At 41.6% G+C, this 19,609-nt stretch overlaps 1 protein-coding gene and 1 long non-coding RNA gene across 5 annotated transcripts in view; one reads left to right on the forward strand and one right to left on the reverse strand.

The window, feature by feature from the left end:
- The window catches only part of LOC121814098, a 4,651-nt gene extending 2,782 nt beyond the window's left edge, over nt 1-1,869 (forward strand). The window contains exon 2 of the long non-coding RNA XR_006054067.1: nt 1,334-1,869. This is a non-coding gene — a long non-coding RNA (uncharacterized LOC121814098). The remainder of the gene's footprint in view (nt 1-1,333) is intronic.
- A 3,594-nt stretch (nt 1,870-5,463) lies between these two features.
- The window catches only part of LOC102305635 (regulator of G-protein signaling 6), a 47,049-nt gene continuing 32,903 nt past the window's right edge, over nt 5,464-19,609 (reverse strand). The window contains exons 4-17 of one of the 4 annotated variants that reach the window (XR_001336099.2): nt 18,150-18,200; nt 17,957-18,063; nt 16,553-16,604; nt 15,977-16,041; nt 14,742-14,818; nt 14,114-14,195; nt 13,658-13,732; nt 12,468-12,569; nt 12,166-12,338; nt 11,727-11,852; nt 11,313-11,499; nt 10,661-10,750; nt 7,969-8,923; nt 5,464-7,625 (exon numbers count right to left, since the gene is read on the reverse strand). Coding sequence is in view for 3 of the 4 variants with exons in the window: in XM_005916876.2 (XP_005916938.1) it covers nt 7,855-8,028; nt 10,661-10,750; nt 11,313-11,499; nt 11,727-11,852; nt 12,166-12,338; nt 12,468-12,569; nt 13,658-13,732; nt 14,114-14,195; nt 14,742-14,818; nt 15,977-16,041; nt 16,553-16,604; nt 17,957-18,063; nt 18,150-18,200 (1,361 nt within the window). In the remaining variant the exon portion in view is untranslated. Of the gene's footprint in view, nt 8,924-10,660; nt 10,751-11,312; nt 11,500-11,726; nt 11,853-12,165; nt 12,339-12,467; nt 12,570-13,657; nt 13,733-14,113; nt 14,196-14,741; nt 14,819-15,976; nt 16,042-16,552; nt 16,605-17,956; nt 18,064-18,149; nt 18,201-19,609 lie in introns of all 4 variants that reach the window. The other 3 variants (XM_005916877.2, XM_005916880.2, XM_005916876.2) reach the window with 3 other exon arrangements.

Genomic DNA, 19,609 nt, shown 5'->3' on the forward strand with positions numbered 1-19,609 from the left:
AACGTCTTCAAGCAACTTAAAGAAGTCCAGACGCTTTTCTTTGCAAGCTCCTTTGACTACGATGACCTGGATGACTGAGAACCTTCACAGACATCGGAAATCGTAAAACCACAATTGCTAAGAAACTGGGACACTCTGAAATATGTAAATAAAAATGGATTGAAATGATTTGCAAATCTCATAAACCCGTGTTTTCAGAAAGGTCAGAGCTGCAGGCAGCACCTGGACTCTTTGGCTAACACGCCATGCCGTTGTAATAGATTCTGTATGGCTTAGCATTGTCTTGCTGAAAAAAGCTCTTCCCTGAAAACATGTTGTTTGAATGGGAGTATATGTTGCTCTAAAACTTTTATATGTCATTGCTGATGTTTTTCCAGGTGTGTTACATAGGCACTAATGCAGCCCCATACCATCAGAGCAGCAGGGTTTAGAACGCCGCGCTCTTTAGAAGAGAGGAGGCGGCATCTATGTTTTCCAAAATGAAATTCAAATTTCTGTTCATCTGAACACTAAACAGTTGATTTCTATATGTGTTTCTGAGCTTGTGCAGTGATTTCCATGACAGTCATGCCTGTCTGAGTGCCTGAAGGTTACAGGCATCCAATACTGAAATCTTGGAGGATATCTACAGATTATCAGAATGTTTTGATAATATTAAATATTACAGATGATGAAATGCTTTATCTTCACTTGTAGATCATTTTTTGCAGAGTGGTGAACTTCTCCCACCTTTACTTCTGAGGAACTCTGCCTCTCTAACATGCTCTTTTTATGCCCAATCATGTTACTGACCTGTTGCCATTGAATCTAATTGGTCGCCGTTTCTTTATAGTACCAATTATTTTTGCAGCCTTTTGTTGCTTCCATCCCAACTTTTTTGCTTTTCAAAATGAGCAAAGAATTTTCTTGAAAGAGTAAGATGTCCCATGTTCTGTGTGTTCTATTGTAAATAAAATATAGGTTTATGAGATTTGCAAATAATTGCATTCTGTTTTTATTTACATTTTGTCTCAACTTTTTAGAATTGGGGTTGTAATTTTTGAAGGTTTTCTGTGGACTTCACCTTATTAGCGTATAGCAAAAAAATGTTGTTATGATTTGGGTACCTCCATAACTAAGATTTGATGTTTCTTTTTTATTATAGATATCCGCTATCAATTATTATGGCCGTGACAATTTTTTTTGTAGAAATCTGATGTTTTGACAGCCCTGCTCCTGTTGTATTTGTGCTAAGCTAGTTTAAACTTGAAAAGCTGCTAGCATGGCTGCAGATCTTAACTCTTGCTCAGACATATTATGCGTGAGGCTTACTGTTATTGTCTGTGTTACATAGGAGCACTCAGCACATTGGCATGTGGCCCAGGGCTGGGGGGTGACCAGTGAAGAAGAGGATTTTAACCCTCAAAAACTAATGAGCCTTCATGTCCCTCCTGATTTGGGCCTGAAATAACTGACTGAAACGGATGAATAGGCATCCATCACTTCTCCCAGCCATGTGGCTTAATTGAAGCAACTGCTCCCTTGACAGTATATATCGACCCCTTGTGAACATTTGAAATGTGAGTATCCGGCTTCATTTTATCCTTTCTGCACTGTGCTGGAGCTCCTCTCAGAACTATGGGAACACTAAAGGCCAGGCCTTTGGACTGTTTGTGCCCAACGGGTGCATTTGGGGCCCCTGCGGCCCAGCCTGCCCACTCCTGCTCTGCGACTGTGTGTCTGCTGTGTGATCCGATGTGACACTAAGACGTCATTATCCTCATCACTGTGCCAGCCTGCCGCTCTGCACTGGAAATCAGCTCTGACAGCCATGACCCTCCAACCTGATTGGACCAGTGACCCTCTGACCTGCAGCCATAGAGATGGTGCTCAAACTCACCACTATTACATGCAGACCTCTGGACTACTGTAACAATACCCCGGTATGGACACAGGTTTTCTGCTTCTGGCCCTCAACCTGTTTTTGCTCCCTTCTTCCTCTGCCTCTCTGATCTCAAATGGATGATTTAGCTCACTTTTTTTTGTTGCATATTTTCTCTGTTGTATAATATTTCTACGTTTTAAAGTTTGATGGTATGACTTCTTGCGTTTGCTCAGACTGTATTGATACCTCTGTCCTGATCAGGTGCATAATAGCCACAACTACTCAGGCATCTTTTCACTTCATCTGCTGTTGATTGTTCAGCCACTCAGCCCTGATTTTATGTGATTGTTCTCAGTTGGCAGAGTAACACACGTGGATCCCGACTGCCAGTAGGGCCTGGGAATACTGCAGTCTCATGCTATAGGAAAACATTGCAATAATAAGCTTCAGCTCTGTCTCTTCTATGCTCGTTCTACCTGCTGTCACGCATGGCATGCAAAAACTCTACAGTCCTACAGAGATCGTAACACAGTGAGATTCATCTCGGATTTGCATTTGGAATTATCGTTACTAGAGTGACATTACTCCGCTGGGATACAGCTATTTACTAAGAAGTGACGAGTGTAAATCCAAGTTACTTGTGACATTTCCATTGAGTGCTTTAGAGGGCCTAATTGCTTTATGACATTTAGAAGGAGCTTGAAGTACTGTATCCAAAAGCTTTTTTAGGTCCGCTGGTTGCACATGCTGTCTGAGAGGTCTGTTTTCTTCCATGTGATTATTCAGTATCGCTGCAATGTAATAACAGCTGCTCCGTTTTTGAAGCTAACCATTAATCTTAGATGTGTCTGTTATGACTTGCGTAAGTGCTTCAAACCATCTTTCTTCACTTCCCTCAGGGACCCTCCACACACAGCAGTTTATCTCCACTGGACAAGGAATGCATCTGAGACATGTCGGTTGTCTTGTTTTCCTCAGTTACGTGTTGTTTCCACAGTTAAAAAAAGAAAAACTGAAAAAAAGTGGGTCATCGTGTCATTTATCTTCCTAAGTCAGTCATGCCAGTAAGTTGAAGCATGTGTCATCAGTCATAATCTGCTAAGTGTTACCTACCGTATACATGAACGGGCCAAGTGCGGTGCAGTTCTGAACAAAAGGCGAAGCTCCCGAGTGCAAAAGTTAGCGATGTCTCCGTAATTTAACGTGTCACCAATCATTGAATAGCCTGTATACCTCGTCAAAGACACAGCAATAGGCCCTGGTACTCTCTTGTCAAGCCTGCAAAGGAGGGTGGAGAGGGAGGATCGGGGTGGGAACAGAGCCAAGAGGAGATGAAATGGACATGACCGTTTTAGGGGTTTTGTTTGTTTATTTTTAATTTGTTTGGTTGGGGTTTTTTTTCATCTTCTGCTGTAAATAGTCAAAAAAGAGAGAATGAAGTCTTTGTTAAACTATTTTTATTGTTCTGAAAAAAATAAACAAAAAAAGGAATATTTTTGCTTGATGCCGTTTTTCTGCAAAAGGGAGATGGGTCATTCTGATAAGCACAGGATTCCTAGACTGGATCGATAAGCTGGAGTGACTCAGAATCTGTGAGCAGACAGAGAGAGAGGAAAAACATCTCTTGAGTGTGTGAGAGCAGAGGCAGTGCTGGACTCTGTATAAGACAAAGATAACAAAAGTAGATCTCGCTCACAGAGATCTTATTGATCAGTAGGTGCTGCTTGATAAATAACAAGTGAGTCTGAAGAAATGGGATGAGTAACAGAGTCTCCTGACAGGAATGTTTGCTGGTGGCAAAAACATCATTTGAATGTTAACTGTGGTACACAGAGGAGATAAACGATTCCAATAAATGCACCAGGCAGTAAAACAGCGTTTTAGGCAGCAGGTAGGAATAAGATCACAATACGAGAAACGTCAATAATATTTTTTTTTTTTTTAAAGCCAGAACTCTGTAAAATTTTGGGATTGCAGCACGTTGCTCCAAAACATACTAATTTCTTGTGTCGTGCATGCTAATGCCATCTGAACTGTGCTGAAACCAAGCTAGGTTTCTCCTCTGTGTGTACAGAAAGCACAGTTCAGATGGCACGATGCAATGCCATCTGATTATCAGCAGCTTCATTTTTCAGCATGACAATGATCCCAAACACTGCCAATCCAGTAGCAGCATACTCGCATAGAAAAACCCACAATGGATCGCTATCAGTCGTTCATTTTTAGTCATGAATAATTTTCAGTTGTTGCTGATCCTCCATATACTTTCTGCACTGAATGTTATCTATCCAGATGCAGTATTTAGTGCTCTGTTTTGCCAGTTTTTCTAGCATAACGAACATGATCACAGTATTTCGATTAACAGGCTCTGGGATGTAGTCGGTTTATCAGGTGGGCCTCTAACTTTCTGGCAAAACATTCAATGTTTTTGCAAACCAGTCTCCAAGAGCCTGCTGTGTGGGGTACCACAGGGCTCAGTCTTGGGACCTATTCTCTTATTTTGCCCCTAGGCCAAATAATCAGGCAATTTTCTGATGTGTAATAAACTGTTTTAGTAGTATTAACCAGAGTCTGTCTGAAAACTACTTGTAGGTGAACTCTGATAAAAAAGAAAAAAGAAACCCTATTTATTCCCCGAGAGAACTGAAATCAAGCAATACCTTGGTGTATTGCCCTCTTCTGTCGAACCAAACCTCAGAAACCTTGGCATCATTTGTGGATTAATCAGAAACTGTTTTTTTTCCCCACATGAATGTGGGAAAAAATGTTTCTAGGCTTTGAACTCTGGTGTCAAAAGCGGATTTAGAGATAATTATTCATTCCTCTTTTCGTCTTGTCTTGATTATAGTAGCAGCCTTTTTTATGTGTTTGAATAAGAAGGATCTTGACCGTCTCCAGTTGGTACAGAATGCTGCTGCTACACGAAAGAAACAGTACTCCAGTTTTAATCTCTTTACGTTGGCTACCGGTATATCTTAAAATTCATTATAAAATTGTAGCCCTGTGTGACCTTCTAGAACCTACACGTCTGAGATCTTCCAGTCAACAGCTGTTAATGGCCCCATGAACTAATTTTAGGACCAGAGGGGATAAATAAAGTTTATTATTATTATTTTTATTATTACACAACACCACTTAAACTAACTGTTATGCTTAAAAAATGCCAATGCAGTGTCTCTTTAAAAGCCTGTTTGAGATTCCTTTAGCTAGTAATTCAATTCAGTGATGTCAAGATGATGAATCGATGTTATAATATTAGGTCCATATTTCCATTTTGGACCTAATGGTTTGTTTTTTTCTTCCTGATTTTGTTTCCTTACACCCCTACAGTGCAATGGGGAGTGCGTATAAAACCAATCCCTAAACAGTTAATGTAACACTTTTGTTACACCTTTTAAAATCTGCACTTCAACCTCATCTTGACTGTTTGACTTAAAAATCCACGCTGGTGTATATAAAGGCAAAACTACAAAAAACGTATGGCTCTGTTTTGACTCCACATATCTACGGCATGAAAACTGCTTCTCTAAATCTCTGCCAGAATCTTTTATGCTTTATGGCTCAAGGCAGTAAAAACACCCAGACAGCAGCACAAAGCAGACAGGTCCATAGTATTTATTATTTGGTACCCATGAATAGACAGCAGGTGCTTGAGTGTTTCAGAGTGCCAGTAGTTATCTTGCTGATTGCGAAACTAAAAGCACAAAATGCCCTGAATATGTTACATGCATAGTAATGTGCCCATATCATAATAAAGTGTGCTTTTGGTTAATGAAATTTAGCCAATTTACATTTACAATGCACTCGATACATAGTGTCATTGTGTCTTGTGCTGAGGATAACATTTGGTACATCGACTCGAGTTAAGCATATCTCTCTACCTTATACTCAACGAGGTTACTGGTTTATGTTAACAATAATTACTAATATGACCTGTACAGTGCATTGCAACGACTCTAATACAAAAGAATAGATGATTGACTCATTCAGCAGCGTAGTTTATCTCTATAGCAGTCACTGGCCTCATGGGGGAGCTGTGAGACCATAATCTCCTCAGTCCAAGCACTTTCTGTATGTAGAAGGAGTCTGAAGCCACAGTGGAGCAGAGAGGCCTTTTATCTTCGGTGTGCGTCGTCTATCGAGGGTCAAATATTGTTCCCAGTTGCAGTTCGGGGCTTAGATGTTGATTCGCTGAGGAGCGTTGCTCCGGTGCAGGGCTGGTCCCTGTCTGTGTGCCCTCTTTGGAGAATCCAACCATCCTTCCCTAGCACTCCATAATAGTCCAGCATGCAAATATTTCTTTTTCCCCCCCATAGTCATTAAAACACGACAGATAATTCGTGGAGACAACAAAAAAAATGTTTGTTTTTCAAATGATCAGGTAACATTTTGTGATTAAAAAATATTCATGCAGTAAAAAAAAAAAGCAATAAACCATAAATGATCCTATATTGAGTAGCAGGCCTTGTAACGTCTCCAAGACGGGAGATCAACTTGTTCTGATATCATGATATGAAGACAGCACAGTTCAGTCTTTTAACACTCTGGTTTCTGGTCCTGTGGTTCAGCCACCACTAGATGGACCCATGGCACTGGATACTTTGATACTACAGCAGAAGCCTAAAAAAAAAACAAAACGGAGATGCTATTTGGCCTGTGACTGTGTACGTATGGCTGTGACTAAACGGCGCTGCAACTGTTTGCACAGCCACGTTTTTGAACCTCTCAAAGCAAATGAATAATTTGCCAGCCAGAAGCAATTCATCATCGCCACGCGTCTCATTACAGAGCAGTGTTGTAGAAATGAAACATTAATTCTCAACACAGACGTTTGGATGAAGCACGCCACGGTGCAGTGTGAATGCTACATTAAGCCCTTATGTCAAATTTTGGAATGTAATGAAGCATGAAAAGTTATACCTCTAAAGATCCATTTTGTAGATGCCTCTCAGCGTGGAGAATACAGGCTTTGTACTGCGTCTTTTCACAGTGCTAAAGCTGTGCTCGCTGTTTAACTGACACGTGCTTCGCTTAGGACACAAATATAATAGAAAGATATAAAAAGAGGTTGGATATTTCTAAAAACAAAACAATCAAAAAAAACTGGACAGGCTTTATTTATTGCTGGCTGCTGTGTGAGTACAGAGGCAAATGTAAAACAGATTTGTGTCTGTGCTGATGTGCCTCTTAGACTTTGTATTTATGTCCGAGTTAGGATTGGCTGCAGCTATTTTTGGATCCCGAAATCATAAGACGATAGTCATCACTGCAAACGTTGTGGCGAGTTACCCGCAGTCCTATCAAAGAATATTTAGCAGATGTTCTTTTCGTTTCTAATAACGCTTAATATAAAACAACCTGAAAACAATAAACTGATCAGCTTCATCGAGACTCACAACCAGTTTGCCGCCTAAGTGATGAAGAGCCCTGCACTGCATTTGCTTGTACTGTACGCTGCATGCCGTGCTGTGTGTTGGCTGAGGTTCCCCTTGTCGACATTGTCTCATCATCAGTGTTTCAATTTGGGGTGTTCACCCCAGCAAGCCCAGTGCTGCAATACCAATATGGCAGCAGTCCTCGGAGCAGTGTCTGAGAGCCTCCACAGCAGCCCTGTCCAGCCCAGCTCCACTGTCTGTGCCCGTGCCCCGGCCCCTGTGCGGCAGCCACCCACCCGACAGGGTCTGGCTGTGCCCCTGCAGCACAGGCTGTGTCAGGATGACTGCATCAGGCCTGTCAGGCGTTTTCCCGTCAATGACTTGCCCTGGAAAGTAGATTAAAACGAAAACTCGTTACCAGTCTGAGGTTCCGACAGCAAAAGTAACACAAAGAATCTCTACCAGCAATGTGGTTTGATCAAAAAGTGTTAGGTTGTGACCATTCAAAGTGACTAGGGTGTTAACTTATTGACATAAACACACACACACACACACACACACACACACACACACACACACACACACACACACACACACACACGTCCTATTAAAGGTTTAAAAAAAATTCACAACAGAGTGTAACATGGTTATAACTGCAAACAAGCCACTGATAGTGAGCCAGCCAGTGTGGTTTGTGATATGAACAGCCCCCAGCTCCACATGACTTACCACACTGCGGGTGAACTTCTCCAAGGAGGTGCGGCGGCCCTGTTCAGTGTCTGCTGGCTGCTGTTTTGGAGGGGGGGAAGCAGGGTGAGTGTTTGGGTCAGGTATGGGTGTTGACGAGGGAGTTGGGAGTGATGTTGTTAGTGAGGGAAAAAGGGGGGCCAAGCATTGCAAAATAAAATAAAAAATAAAAAATGAGGGCCAAAGGAGAGTGCAAGGGGTTGCATTTATTATTTTTAGGGAATGGAGTGGGATCAGTGACAGGCCAGCACAAGGAGCAGTGTCCAAAGGGGGAAAGGGCAGAAAGGCTAGCATGAACAGAGAAGCTGTGATTTGCTGAAAAGCTCTGCATTACAGTTAAACAGCTAAATGAGTGTCTATTTTAGCTACATGAGATTTAAAGGTTACACTGAAGGAGACAGACAAAAGTAGCATAGAATTTTTATATAACACGGTAATACTTGTGCTCTGTAAGTTTATTTTTCAGGCTGGCTGTTGTTCCGCTTTTACACAGCGGTTTGTCTGTGTTTGGCATATGATCTCATGTTTCTTTCAAGACTGTTCCGTTGACATTTTAAATAATTTAGCAGTTTCCTTGCACCTGCATTTTGGGCACAGTGGTTGTGCCTTTTTGGGGCTCTGCTTGTAGCCTTACGGTGCTTTGAAGACCTTATTAAGAGCTGTGAAATGCTGCTATGTGACAATAAATGACCCACTTTATTTCAATGTGATCCAAATACTTCAGTAAGTCCCAAACCTTGAGTTGCTTGTTTGAATATGTTTGTTTCCCATGCATATATTCTTCTTCTTCTTTTTTTTTTTTAAACAGTCTGAATCGTTTGCAATTTTTTTGTTACTGCAAAACAATAAAAAAAAAGAAAATGCATATTTCCTTTTGTTTTTCTCCTAGTGCTTTTGGAAGGGAGCTGCATACTGGACTAGTATGCGTGTGCATGTGCTAGCAAGATAGCAGAAAGGACAGCATTTACATTGAGGAAGTATTCAATTTTTTTTGTCATTTTATGGGTGAAAAGGACAAGAAGTACATCATAATGTAAATTCTGCCTGATTATAAGTTTTTCAGAGGTTTTGTGTGGAAGCATAAAAGAACCCTATCAAGTAACATCTTTAATAGAAACTACAGTAACAAAACATCATGTTTAAAAGTGCAATATCACCCAACACTACTGACTAGTGGTGGAAGAAGATCATTACATCCAACAATACCACAATGTGTAAAAGACTTCGTTACCTAAAGTCATGTGAAAAAAAGGAAAGTACACCCTCAATTCTAAAGTTTTACATATGAGCGCATAATAAAAATTATCAGCTGGTCCTTGACAGGTTGTAAAATGATTAAATATACACCAGACGAACAGTTACACGTGAAATATTGCACTGTGTCATTATTTCATTTACAAAAATGAACATTTGTCTCCAGAATACTCTGATATACGAAGGAGTTTATGGTCGACTCGAAGTCTTGTTGCTGCAGAACAAGATTACATCATCCCTCCACCACCGTGCCTGACAGTTGGTATGAGCTGTTTGTGCTGATGTGGTGTGTTTGGCTTGGCTAAGCACGGTGCTGAGCATTAGGGGCATAAATCTCCACTTCGGCCTTTTCTGTAAAAAGGAAATTGTTCTGGACGTTTTGCAATTTGTTCTGATGCAACTTTGCAAACTTATGCCACGCTGCCATGATCTTTTTAAAGAGAATAGGCTTTCTCCTGGCAAATCTTTGAAACAAGCCGTACTTGTTCAGTCTCATTCTGATTGTATGCCATGAACCTGAACATTTAGATGTGAGCATGTTTTTTGTTTCTTTGTTTTTTGAGATTTCTCAGAGCATTGCAAAGGTGAATCTACTCCTGGGAAGATTCCCAGCTGTCACGAATGCTTTCACCGTGTGAATAATCTTCCTCGCTGTATTATGATGAAATCCAAATTGTTTGGAAATGACCTTACAGCCCTTCCCAGATTGATGAGCAGCAAGAATTGTTTCTCTAAGGTCGCTGTTGATGCCTTTCTTCCTTGGCATTGCGTTAATACATTCTTTAACATCCCAGACCTGGAAACTGACAAAGCACTTGCAGATTGGTGAGTTAGTCGAGTATATTTGATTAGCAGAACCTGGCTGCTACTTACCCTCTAAATTCCGATGGAAGCAGAAAGCGTTCGCTTAGTTTTTCACTCACTGCTTCAACATTTTGGCTTAATTTTGTTAAAAAAATAATGGCACAGTGTAATATTTCATGTGTTGTTAATTATCTGAAGTTGTATCGTCTAATTCTAAAACCTGGTAAAGGCCAGATGACATATTTTTATTATATTTCAAACCTTGACAGTGTAGTGTATCAATATACAGATATAATACCAATAAGGACCAATGATTTGTAGTTAGCACTAATGTTGCATAATATGACATTGCATCATTATTTAAAGATGATTGTGTGTTTTTATTAATATATAATGAAGCAGAAAACCTGAAATGTAAACGTAGTAATTTACATTCCATTTACCTTGCAGCATATAGTATAGATAAAATATCTACTTTTTGATTGATATAGTGATTATAAACCTGGCATGTTTATTAAATGATAGAATAAAATCAAACCAATATGAGGAACGCAAAAAGAGTGATTGCATCATGTTAAATGCGGAGGCGAAATCATGGTCAGCGAGTGCAGCTCACCTTCTTTCTGGCCAACAGGAGGTCTTGGTAGATGTTGGATCGCAAAAAGCGTGCATAGCTGTCACTTTTCATTAGCTTGAATATGTGCTCCTGCAAGATAAAGAAAGCCACATAAGCGCGCGTTGGTCTGTGAGTGATAAAGGAGAAAGTGTGGTAAAGAAAATAAAATAAAATAAAGAGAGGCCTGATTATGGTAATGCAATGCATGCAAGAGGTGATGCAAACCGAGAGTACTGACATGAGCAACAAAGTCCTGCAAGACAGAGCTGAGTAATGTCCTGCCAGTGAGAGGCGTTGCACGTCACACATCACCGACGCACTTTGAATGCAGAGGAATCTACGGTGAACCGACTCAACCACCTATTCATGGAATTAGTCGGCTCATTAGCTCCCCACACAAACACACTCTGTCATTCCTCCCTTCTCCTCTTTCTTTTTATTCATCCTTGCCCTCATTCATTCCGTTGAGTAACATGAGTATGGAGAGTTTAGCCGATTAGAGGGAAAGCAAACGAGTTTGTGCGTTGTCACTGGGGATGCAGTGTAAAGTCAATTTGAGGTGAACTCAAAATAGATCTGGGCGAAGAAGAGCGCCAAGATAAATCAAAAGTGAGCACGTAAAGCCACGCGAGTCCATCTGTCCCCCCCCCACCTGAGCGTCCTCGTAGCTGTATCGTCCGGGGTCTTTGAGGTTCTGGCTGGTGCGCTCGTAGCTGTGAGAGTCCAAGTTGATGGAGCTTGGAGCTCCTTCAGCCAGAAACTCCTGCCAGATCTCCTGCGCCCTGGAGGGAACTTCATGGAGTGGCCGTCGCTTAAAATCCTGCACTGCTAACCAGAACCTACAACAGTGTCATACACAGTCAATAACAACTTCCAGAAAATGTGTTTACAGTGTCAATTTTACATTTTTTATGACTTCTTTCACTCTTAGCACACATGCCTTGTTTTCTTTAGCCACTAAAAAGCATAGCTCTGCATTTTATAGCAGCAGCATCATGCTACTGCAACATACCAGACTGCAAAAAAACATAAACCTTTACAGAAGTCAAATAATAGAGATCCTTACCGCAGGTTTTCTGAGCTGAATTCTGATTCCAGGAACTTTAGGAACTGGTCTCGACCTGCTGGGTCCTTTAGCGCCTCCTCCAGGGAGAAGCCCCATTTCTTCACACGCTGCTGGGTGGGTTCGCGACTGCTCACATTGAAACACATCCGAAAAAAACAGAATAAGATGGGATAGAATAGAATAGAAGGTCTGGTCACTTGGCCTACAGAGAGTCACGACCAGCAAGTCAGGACAGAGTGAACCTTTGGGAATGCCAGTGTTAGTGTTCATGTGAGATGAGATCCAAACAGACAGATCCCAGCTAATTCAGGATAGCAACAGTTCATTAGCACTGAGACCTCTACACTCCACCTGACCTTAGTGTGGGTTTAAAGCATCATTAGTTCCTGGCACACTCTCAGGTCACATCCCAACATGCTTTCCCCGTTTCAAGCCTCACCTTGCCTCCAAGTCCCAGAAGGTAGTGTCGTCACTGATCCATGGGTTCGAAGGCTCTACAGCTGATACAAAGGGGTCATATTCCATGAACTGCTCGGTGTAGGTCATGAGACTGTCGGCCACTTTGGAAACTTTCATACAGTGTCTCTCCAGCTGGATGTTCAAGAAGGTAATCTGTGGGAGAGGGAGGAGGAGTAATGAGGAGGTTAAATAAGGGAACGGCTCATCGGTCTACGTCCCCAACCGCGGCTATGTTATGATGGATGAGTGAGGCAGGCTGACGGTAACAACGCCCTGGCTCACCTCCTTCTGAACATCGTCTTTGGTGGTCTTCCTGGTCGGCTGGGAGCCGATGTGGACAGGACTCGGTTGGCTCTGGCCATCATCTGGTACTCCATAGACTGACTAGAGCGGGCGAGTGGAGACACACGTGGGACACGGTTTCAATTTGTTACCGCTGCCATGTTGTTAACCCCATTTTGATGTATGTCTGGTGATTGTTTTGGGAGCAGGACTCAGTATTGTGTCGGGGAATAAGGGATCTAAAGTGTCGAAGAGGACATTTTCACAGCTGCACACAAAGACCACTTAGTAAGCTTTGAAACAAAACCGAAAAGGAAATATTTTTAGATTTATTTTAAAGATGTCGAAGAAGCTCTGGTGCGTCTTTTATTTTGACAGCGAATGTGCACATGCGGACCACTTATGTGCACTATGTTGCAAAGAGTGAACTAACACTGGCAAAATTTAGCAGTCTTTGCAAACTTCAAAAAGCAAATGGCCTCGATCTTGGTTCCACTTGCCTCTTACCCGTGACTTCAGTGGAAATTTTAAATTCAGGATCTGACACAGACTGATCCATGTCCTACACAGTTCTTACAAGTTCACAGAAATTTCTGTTCAATTAGAACCAAGTATTTGAGTTGATGATTGTAATTTTTATACAATGTTGTAATTTGTTTTTCAACAATTTTTTGATTAATGTTTTGTTTCCTTTACAATATTATACTTTAATGTATAATATTGTAAAGGAAACAAAACAGCAATCAAAAAATTGCTCTCTTTTTTATTCGGGCTACTTACATTTATTTTGGGCTACCAAAAACCGAAGAGTCCCTGCCCGAAGGGCTACCAGGGATTTTGAAATTTTGAGAGCCCTGAGATATATTTATTTTTTTAATTACTTTTGTTTCAGCAACATTAAATTTAAAAACTGTACTTTTGAGTTAAAATATATATTTATAATTTTAATAAATGACAAATTAAAAAGGCATGAACATTTTTTTGTATCGAAAAAATATCGAACCGCGACACCAAAGTATCGAACCGAACCGTGAATTTTGTGTATCGTTGCACCCCTAATATATATATATATATATATATATATATATATATATATATATATATATATATATGACTAAGCAGCAGAGTTAATAAAAAACCTTACATTTAAAAATGAACGTGGTTGGTGGCAGCTTGTCTCTTCCTCTCACCTTTTTTACCCTGTGTGGGTTCTTCTCTCTCCGGCACTTGCGGATGTCCATCTCTGTGGTGTTGACACAGCCTGGCTGTGGGAGGCAGCAGCAGACAAAGCATGTTTCTGGGTCAGATAAGACTGTTTCTCCAGCATGCATTGTCTACACTTGTGCTGCTCACACAATACGGTGCTGGTGCTCTATTGAGCAACGCCACACTCACAAAAGACTCTTATGCAAATTGACTGGCACCAAATCTGATTGTGCTACCAACAACACAACATGGCTATCTGCTGGACAGCATGTGGAGCTAAATCTGCTCTTTTCAGTGTTTAAATGCTAAAACTGTCTACCTACAAAACATCCCTTCTTTTCTGTTCTTTTGTTGAGTTCATTTCCATTTTTTAGTTGAACCATGTGACACTCTTTTTCCTTTCTGCACTTTTCCTTTTCCTTATTTTGGCTGTTACTCACCACTGGCCGATGAACGTCCCAAAATGCTCTCTCCTGGCTGTCAAGGATCTTCCTCTCCGCCTTGTCCTTCTTCCTGTCAATCCTGAGAGCAGAGGATACAGGTCTTTAAAATAAAACGCTCATGGCTCTGAAATATTAACCCTCTGAAGGTCCATACTTGCTCTCTGCTGCCGGCATACGTTAAAAACACAGACAGGCCAGACAAAAGAGCAAAGAAACTCAGGAGTGTAGGTCTTAACCTGTCTGCTCAGTTCACCAAGAGAGGCCTGGTGGGACCTAGCTCTTACATAACTGACATTTACCAGCTGGCATTTGCTTGTTGTCGTTACTCTCCAGACATAAGAAGCCTTTTTTTTATATCCTCACGTTTACAGCCACAGAGCAGCAAAAACTAAATGATGCCAAGACTTTGATTTTCTATTTTAAAAGACAAGAAAGGACAGCTACTGTATGCCATTAACTGCAGGACTATCGCTGCACTTGCACATTTCAGCCACCAGGTGTCAGGCTTACAAAGAACACAAACACTGTGCAGGCAGCCAAAGCTCAGCATTCTCTAAACCCGATTGTATCAACATCTATCCTGTCACATTAGTGCTGAAGTTAGAAAATTAACTGATATACTCACTTGACTTGAGCCTCAGCTTGCATGAAGATAAATTCCCACTTCCTGGCGAAAGCCCTCTGCAGCCTGGCGAGGTTCTCCTGGAGGAGCCAATCAGACACGGTGTAAGAGGAAGACTTAAGGAGTTTATCTTCAAGGGCTTGACTTTGATTTCAAGGCCCTTGGATTTTTCACTCTGATGCCTTCACTTTTATGACAAGATGCCGATACCACATGTAGTGTGAGTTTCACACAGGTATATTGTTTCAGTATACATCATTGATTTCATCTCCAGTAAACTGCAATGATTAAACGCATTCCCCACAGGGATAACTGTGGGAAAATTAGATGCGCTTTATAATTAGGCACAGTAGATGCTTTCTCAAGACCTGAAATACATGGGAATTAACTTGCATCAATAATTTTTAACATTTTATGAAACAAATTTAAGTTGCTTGGTTCTAAAACATAACATTAGAGTTAAGGGTTTACAGTCCTAACCAATCAAGGTATCCTGTGGTAATAAGAGAGGTGATAATGTGCTTTTTGTGGATTGTTTATCTCTCAGGTTTATTTATTACTATAACAATGATCATAAACAGTATTTACCTGTAGAAATTGCATTTTTTGGTGCCTGTAAGTGAACATTGGGTTCCAAAAAAGCTATTCAAGCATTAATACAGTATGTGAGCTTGTTAGAAAATCAGAGCGGAAAAAAAACTACAGAAGCAGGCATGTTATCAGTGAAAGCAATGAGGCCTGAAGGCATAAAGTGACCTGAATAGGAGTGAAAGGAAGTCCACTGGACAATAGTTGCAGAGTCATTTAGAATATTAAAGTGTAGCGGATTGCTATTGTGTAACAACGAGATCAGCACTGCAGCAACGCCCCTCCTGAGACTGTATCGATCTGCTGATGCAGGTATACCTAAAGATATTTTTATTTACATTTGGGGGCCGGTAAATGACTGCATTGTATTCCTCAAAGTGGTGTTCCTGGAAAAGAAATCTACCTTTCAGAATTTGATGTTGTTGTTCTTCTTTTTTGTTGTTTGTTTGTTTTCCTTTTCTTATCCTCTTGTAAATACATTTTGTTATTTTAAAAGCCCAGAAGAGACTGCTTCAGCACTTTTTTGGTTTTCAACAAAGTGAAGGAAAACAGGAAATCGACAGCATCATCATACTATGGTTCATGCACTATGATGGAATTGAATTGGGAGCTTTCTGGCGATCGCTAAACCAAAACGACAGTTTACTTACAGCCTCGTAGTCAGCGAGCTCAAGCCTGGCTTTATTCTGCATCGTGCGCTTGCACAGGTAAATGGCTGCAGGGTGACAAAGACAAAGAGTGAAACATAGAGAGGGGAATAAGCACTGTCATAACTATAATAAAACAACAACAAAAAGAATACTTGCAATGCATGGTGGGATTTCTTTGTTTGCTTTTTTTTTTTTTAAACCAAGGCCGCAGCTGTGTGAACTAATGCACATCCTGCCAGAGCAGCCAGGCAGGCCATGTGTTCTCTTTTGAAATACCAAACCTCGAGTAAATGCCATGCAGATAGCCAGAGATGCTGTCGAAGCAGTGACTGTCCCTTTATTTTGTTAAGCTAATTGTATCCCACAGGATTCTTCCTGGTGGTGTTAGGAGGGAAGGGGGTGGTGGTGGGTGCGGGGGTGGGGTTCCTCGGGGGCCAGATACATTACAGGGAATGGATCAATACTCAGTGAGTGTCAGCCACAGAGCTACAGATGTCAGTTGTGGAGAAAATGAGACAGCTGAGGGCATTAGGGAGATCTCACCGATGGAGAAACAGGGAATAGCGTGTGACTCACCATAGTCTGTGTTCTCGGGTTCCCAACAGTTTGAAGGCCAGAAGTATGGAGACTGATGAAAGCAGGAAGAATAAATAAAAAAAAGATTTTGCTTATTTACACAAATAATCAATTTTTTTATCATCAAGTAAAAAAACAGCAAATACTTCCACCACCCCTGCCCCTTTTATGGATGAGTACTCTTTGTTTGATTGTGACCTTTGACCTCTGTGCGCTCCAGGTAATGATCTGCAATGGCAATGGTAGCTGCAGTCTCTCTATCTTAAAGTCTACTACAAGTGATATTATGCATTCAAAGTTCATTCTCAAGTCCATTATTAATGGATCATTCACATCTATCATACGCTCTTAATAACAGGGCAAAATTAGAACTTATCATGGACATTTTTCATTCACACTATTTGTCATAAAAGCAATTAGCTCGGGAGCAAAGGCCCGGCACTGATGAATGTGCTGGTTTGAATGTAATGAACAGAAAAGTTAACGTGCTCTCATTCAGCGGTGTCATTTGGATTCGGAGAGGAAGAAATTATGACAAATCAAACGAAAGTCACCACTCTGTGCACAAAACTGTGAATTTGTGACAAACAGCAGAAGGCACATAATCAAATCTGGGTCTTCTCTGGTGTAGCACATATTTAAATTTTCTTTTTTTTTGTAGACTAGCAATTCAAAATTCCCCCTGACACTATTTCTTGCAGTGTAGGCTGGCCAGCGCATTTCAAATCCACTGTGGACTCTTTTCAGAGGTTCCGATGACGCGAGCCTGTTGCATCACGACAACATCAGAGGGAATATTTTTAGCCTCCGCTGAATAAGGAAGCGCGGCATTCGCTGCCCTCGCTGCCCTCGCTGCACAGCCACAATAATGGCTTTTAATCTTGAGCAATAGGTGAAGATAAATGCATCCAGCGGTAGACTGAGGAGGGGCCGAGGGACGGTTGGCAACAGCGAAAAGTGCAGAGCCAGCGTGTAGCCAGCTCAGCGCTTCCCATAGGGGAGCTTGCCTGGCGTAGCCTGCTTGCTGGATTAAGATGCTAATGGCCCAGTCACAGTAATGAGTCATAGCAGAGTCTGTAGCCATCAGACAGATCTGTCAGTGTTCGTGCTGTATAAGAAGAAGAAGGAGCAAAGGAAAAAAAACAAAACCACCAGACTGACAAGCTGCATTACTGACCCATCGGCCCAGTTCTACAGGCCACCTCCTGCTCTGATGAAGCATCCAGCAGGGGTACACAGTCTCGACCTTGGTGGGATGAGTAATAGGCTTAGGAGGGATTGCTCTCATTAGTATCACGCAATAAACACATCCCTCCGATAAACTGCCATCAGCTCATTATTCTATATTTAAAGGCCTTCTAACACATATCAAGGACAGTCCCAAGGTGGATTTTTTTTTCGTACCTGGAAGCGATAAAGGGTTCCGTCATCTTTAAGCGTCAGAACGTGGTCAGAGATGGGGAAGACGTATCCATGGGCAGCGATCAAACTGCCCAGATGGATGGCTTCAGCTGGTGACATGAAAGAAAGCAGACACGTGAAGCTGCCGTCGTCTTCGATTGGAAGCTCTGCTGTGCTTACATGTACTGACATTTACCTGGATCTTCTATGGAGAGGTTTTTCATCAGCCACTGAACAATGTCCGCCCCTGTTATTCACAGAAGGACACGGGTTAGAAGAGGCGTCACAATTCCAGCTCTGCAACAGTTTCAACAAAAGCCGCAATGTGGAAAACACAAATAAGCTTTGTGATTCACGTCCCTTTGAAGCTGTGGGTCAAAGCTGTCAAAGCTGAATAGGTGTGTAAATATAACGTTAAGTAATCAGGGTGCGGTTCGTTCTCTTTTCGCTCCTGGACGGCTCGTTTTTTGGCCCTGTCTTACACATAGCAGAGGCTGGAGAGAGAAACCGCGAGGCTGTCGGTCCTGGGGGAGCCATGTGAAGGAGTGACTCAGAAACAGCCTCGGGACGGGGAGCAACCCCCTCGTCCGTGAGGGGTGACTCACTTCATACACGGGCACACAGGAGTACAAACGAAAATGAGTACAGTTTGTGGAGACAGAGAGAAAGAAGAGAGGAGCTTTTCTGTGATAGTTACAAGGTCAGCACGGCACCACGGGCAGTTTCCTCAATGGCCAAGGTCTTATTGGCAAAGACATCATCTGCCTCTAACAGTAGTAGCTGCAATTTAAATGAGCCCAAAAGGTCGTGCTTTCTTCACTGACTGCCTCACACACAGATAAACAGCCGCTGAAAAAAACAGATCCATTTAACCTGTATTATCTTACTTAACCAAAAAGGTGAAATTTCAGAGTGGCAGGTACTTTGCTTCTGCCCTGACCACAGAAACTCACTCTGACACCTGCCTTCATGTGCAAAACGCAAGAGGAGAGGGCGCGAGTCTGCATTGTGTTCCTGCAAGGGATGTTTGACATTTGTGAATACTGCAATTACAAAAATATCAAATATTTTATGCAACTGTTCTTATATCTTAAATCTATGGTAGCATCTAATGCTCTTCTAAAAAAGCAAAGCCAAAGTCCGCTAAATGAGGCCCAGCATAGGTAAAGTTGGCAAATCTGCAAGTCTGTGCAAAGTCGTCTGGGGGCAATCTTGGAAGATTAGTCGAATTTTTCCAAGTGGATAGGGAGGAGTGCTTTTGCTTGAAATGCCCCAACCCTAATCCCTAAGCCCACCTTTTCCTATGTTCTGTTTTTAGTCACTGATTGTGTTTGAGCTGAACAATCTGAAATCAGTCAACAGCAGCCAAAGTGTGCAGACACAGCTTTCAGTTAGACTGCACTAACAAGCGTTTACTTGTTGTTGTTTTTTCCAGTTGCTGATTTATGATTTTGTATAGATGGGGGGACAATTTAGAGGAAAAGCCAACATAAAGTGTCTTAATAAGATGCTGGTCCACCATGTGCCACCAATAACAGCTTTATCGTACCTTAAGATTGATTCTAGGAGCCTCTTTCTTCAGAAAGGATGGTACGGTATTCTTCCCTCATGTTGTGTCACACTAATGGTTGTGATAGAGTACTGACTAAAAGGTTG

Source organism: Haplochromis burtoni, unplaced genomic scaffold, assembly GCF_018398535.1.
Source record: "Haplochromis burtoni strain Fernald_Lab_line unplaced genomic scaffold, NCSU_Asbu1 Contig_16, whole genome shotgun sequence".
In the NCBI taxonomy this organism is placed as follows: Eukaryota; Metazoa; Chordata; class Actinopteri; order Cichliformes; family Cichlidae; genus Haplochromis; species Haplochromis burtoni.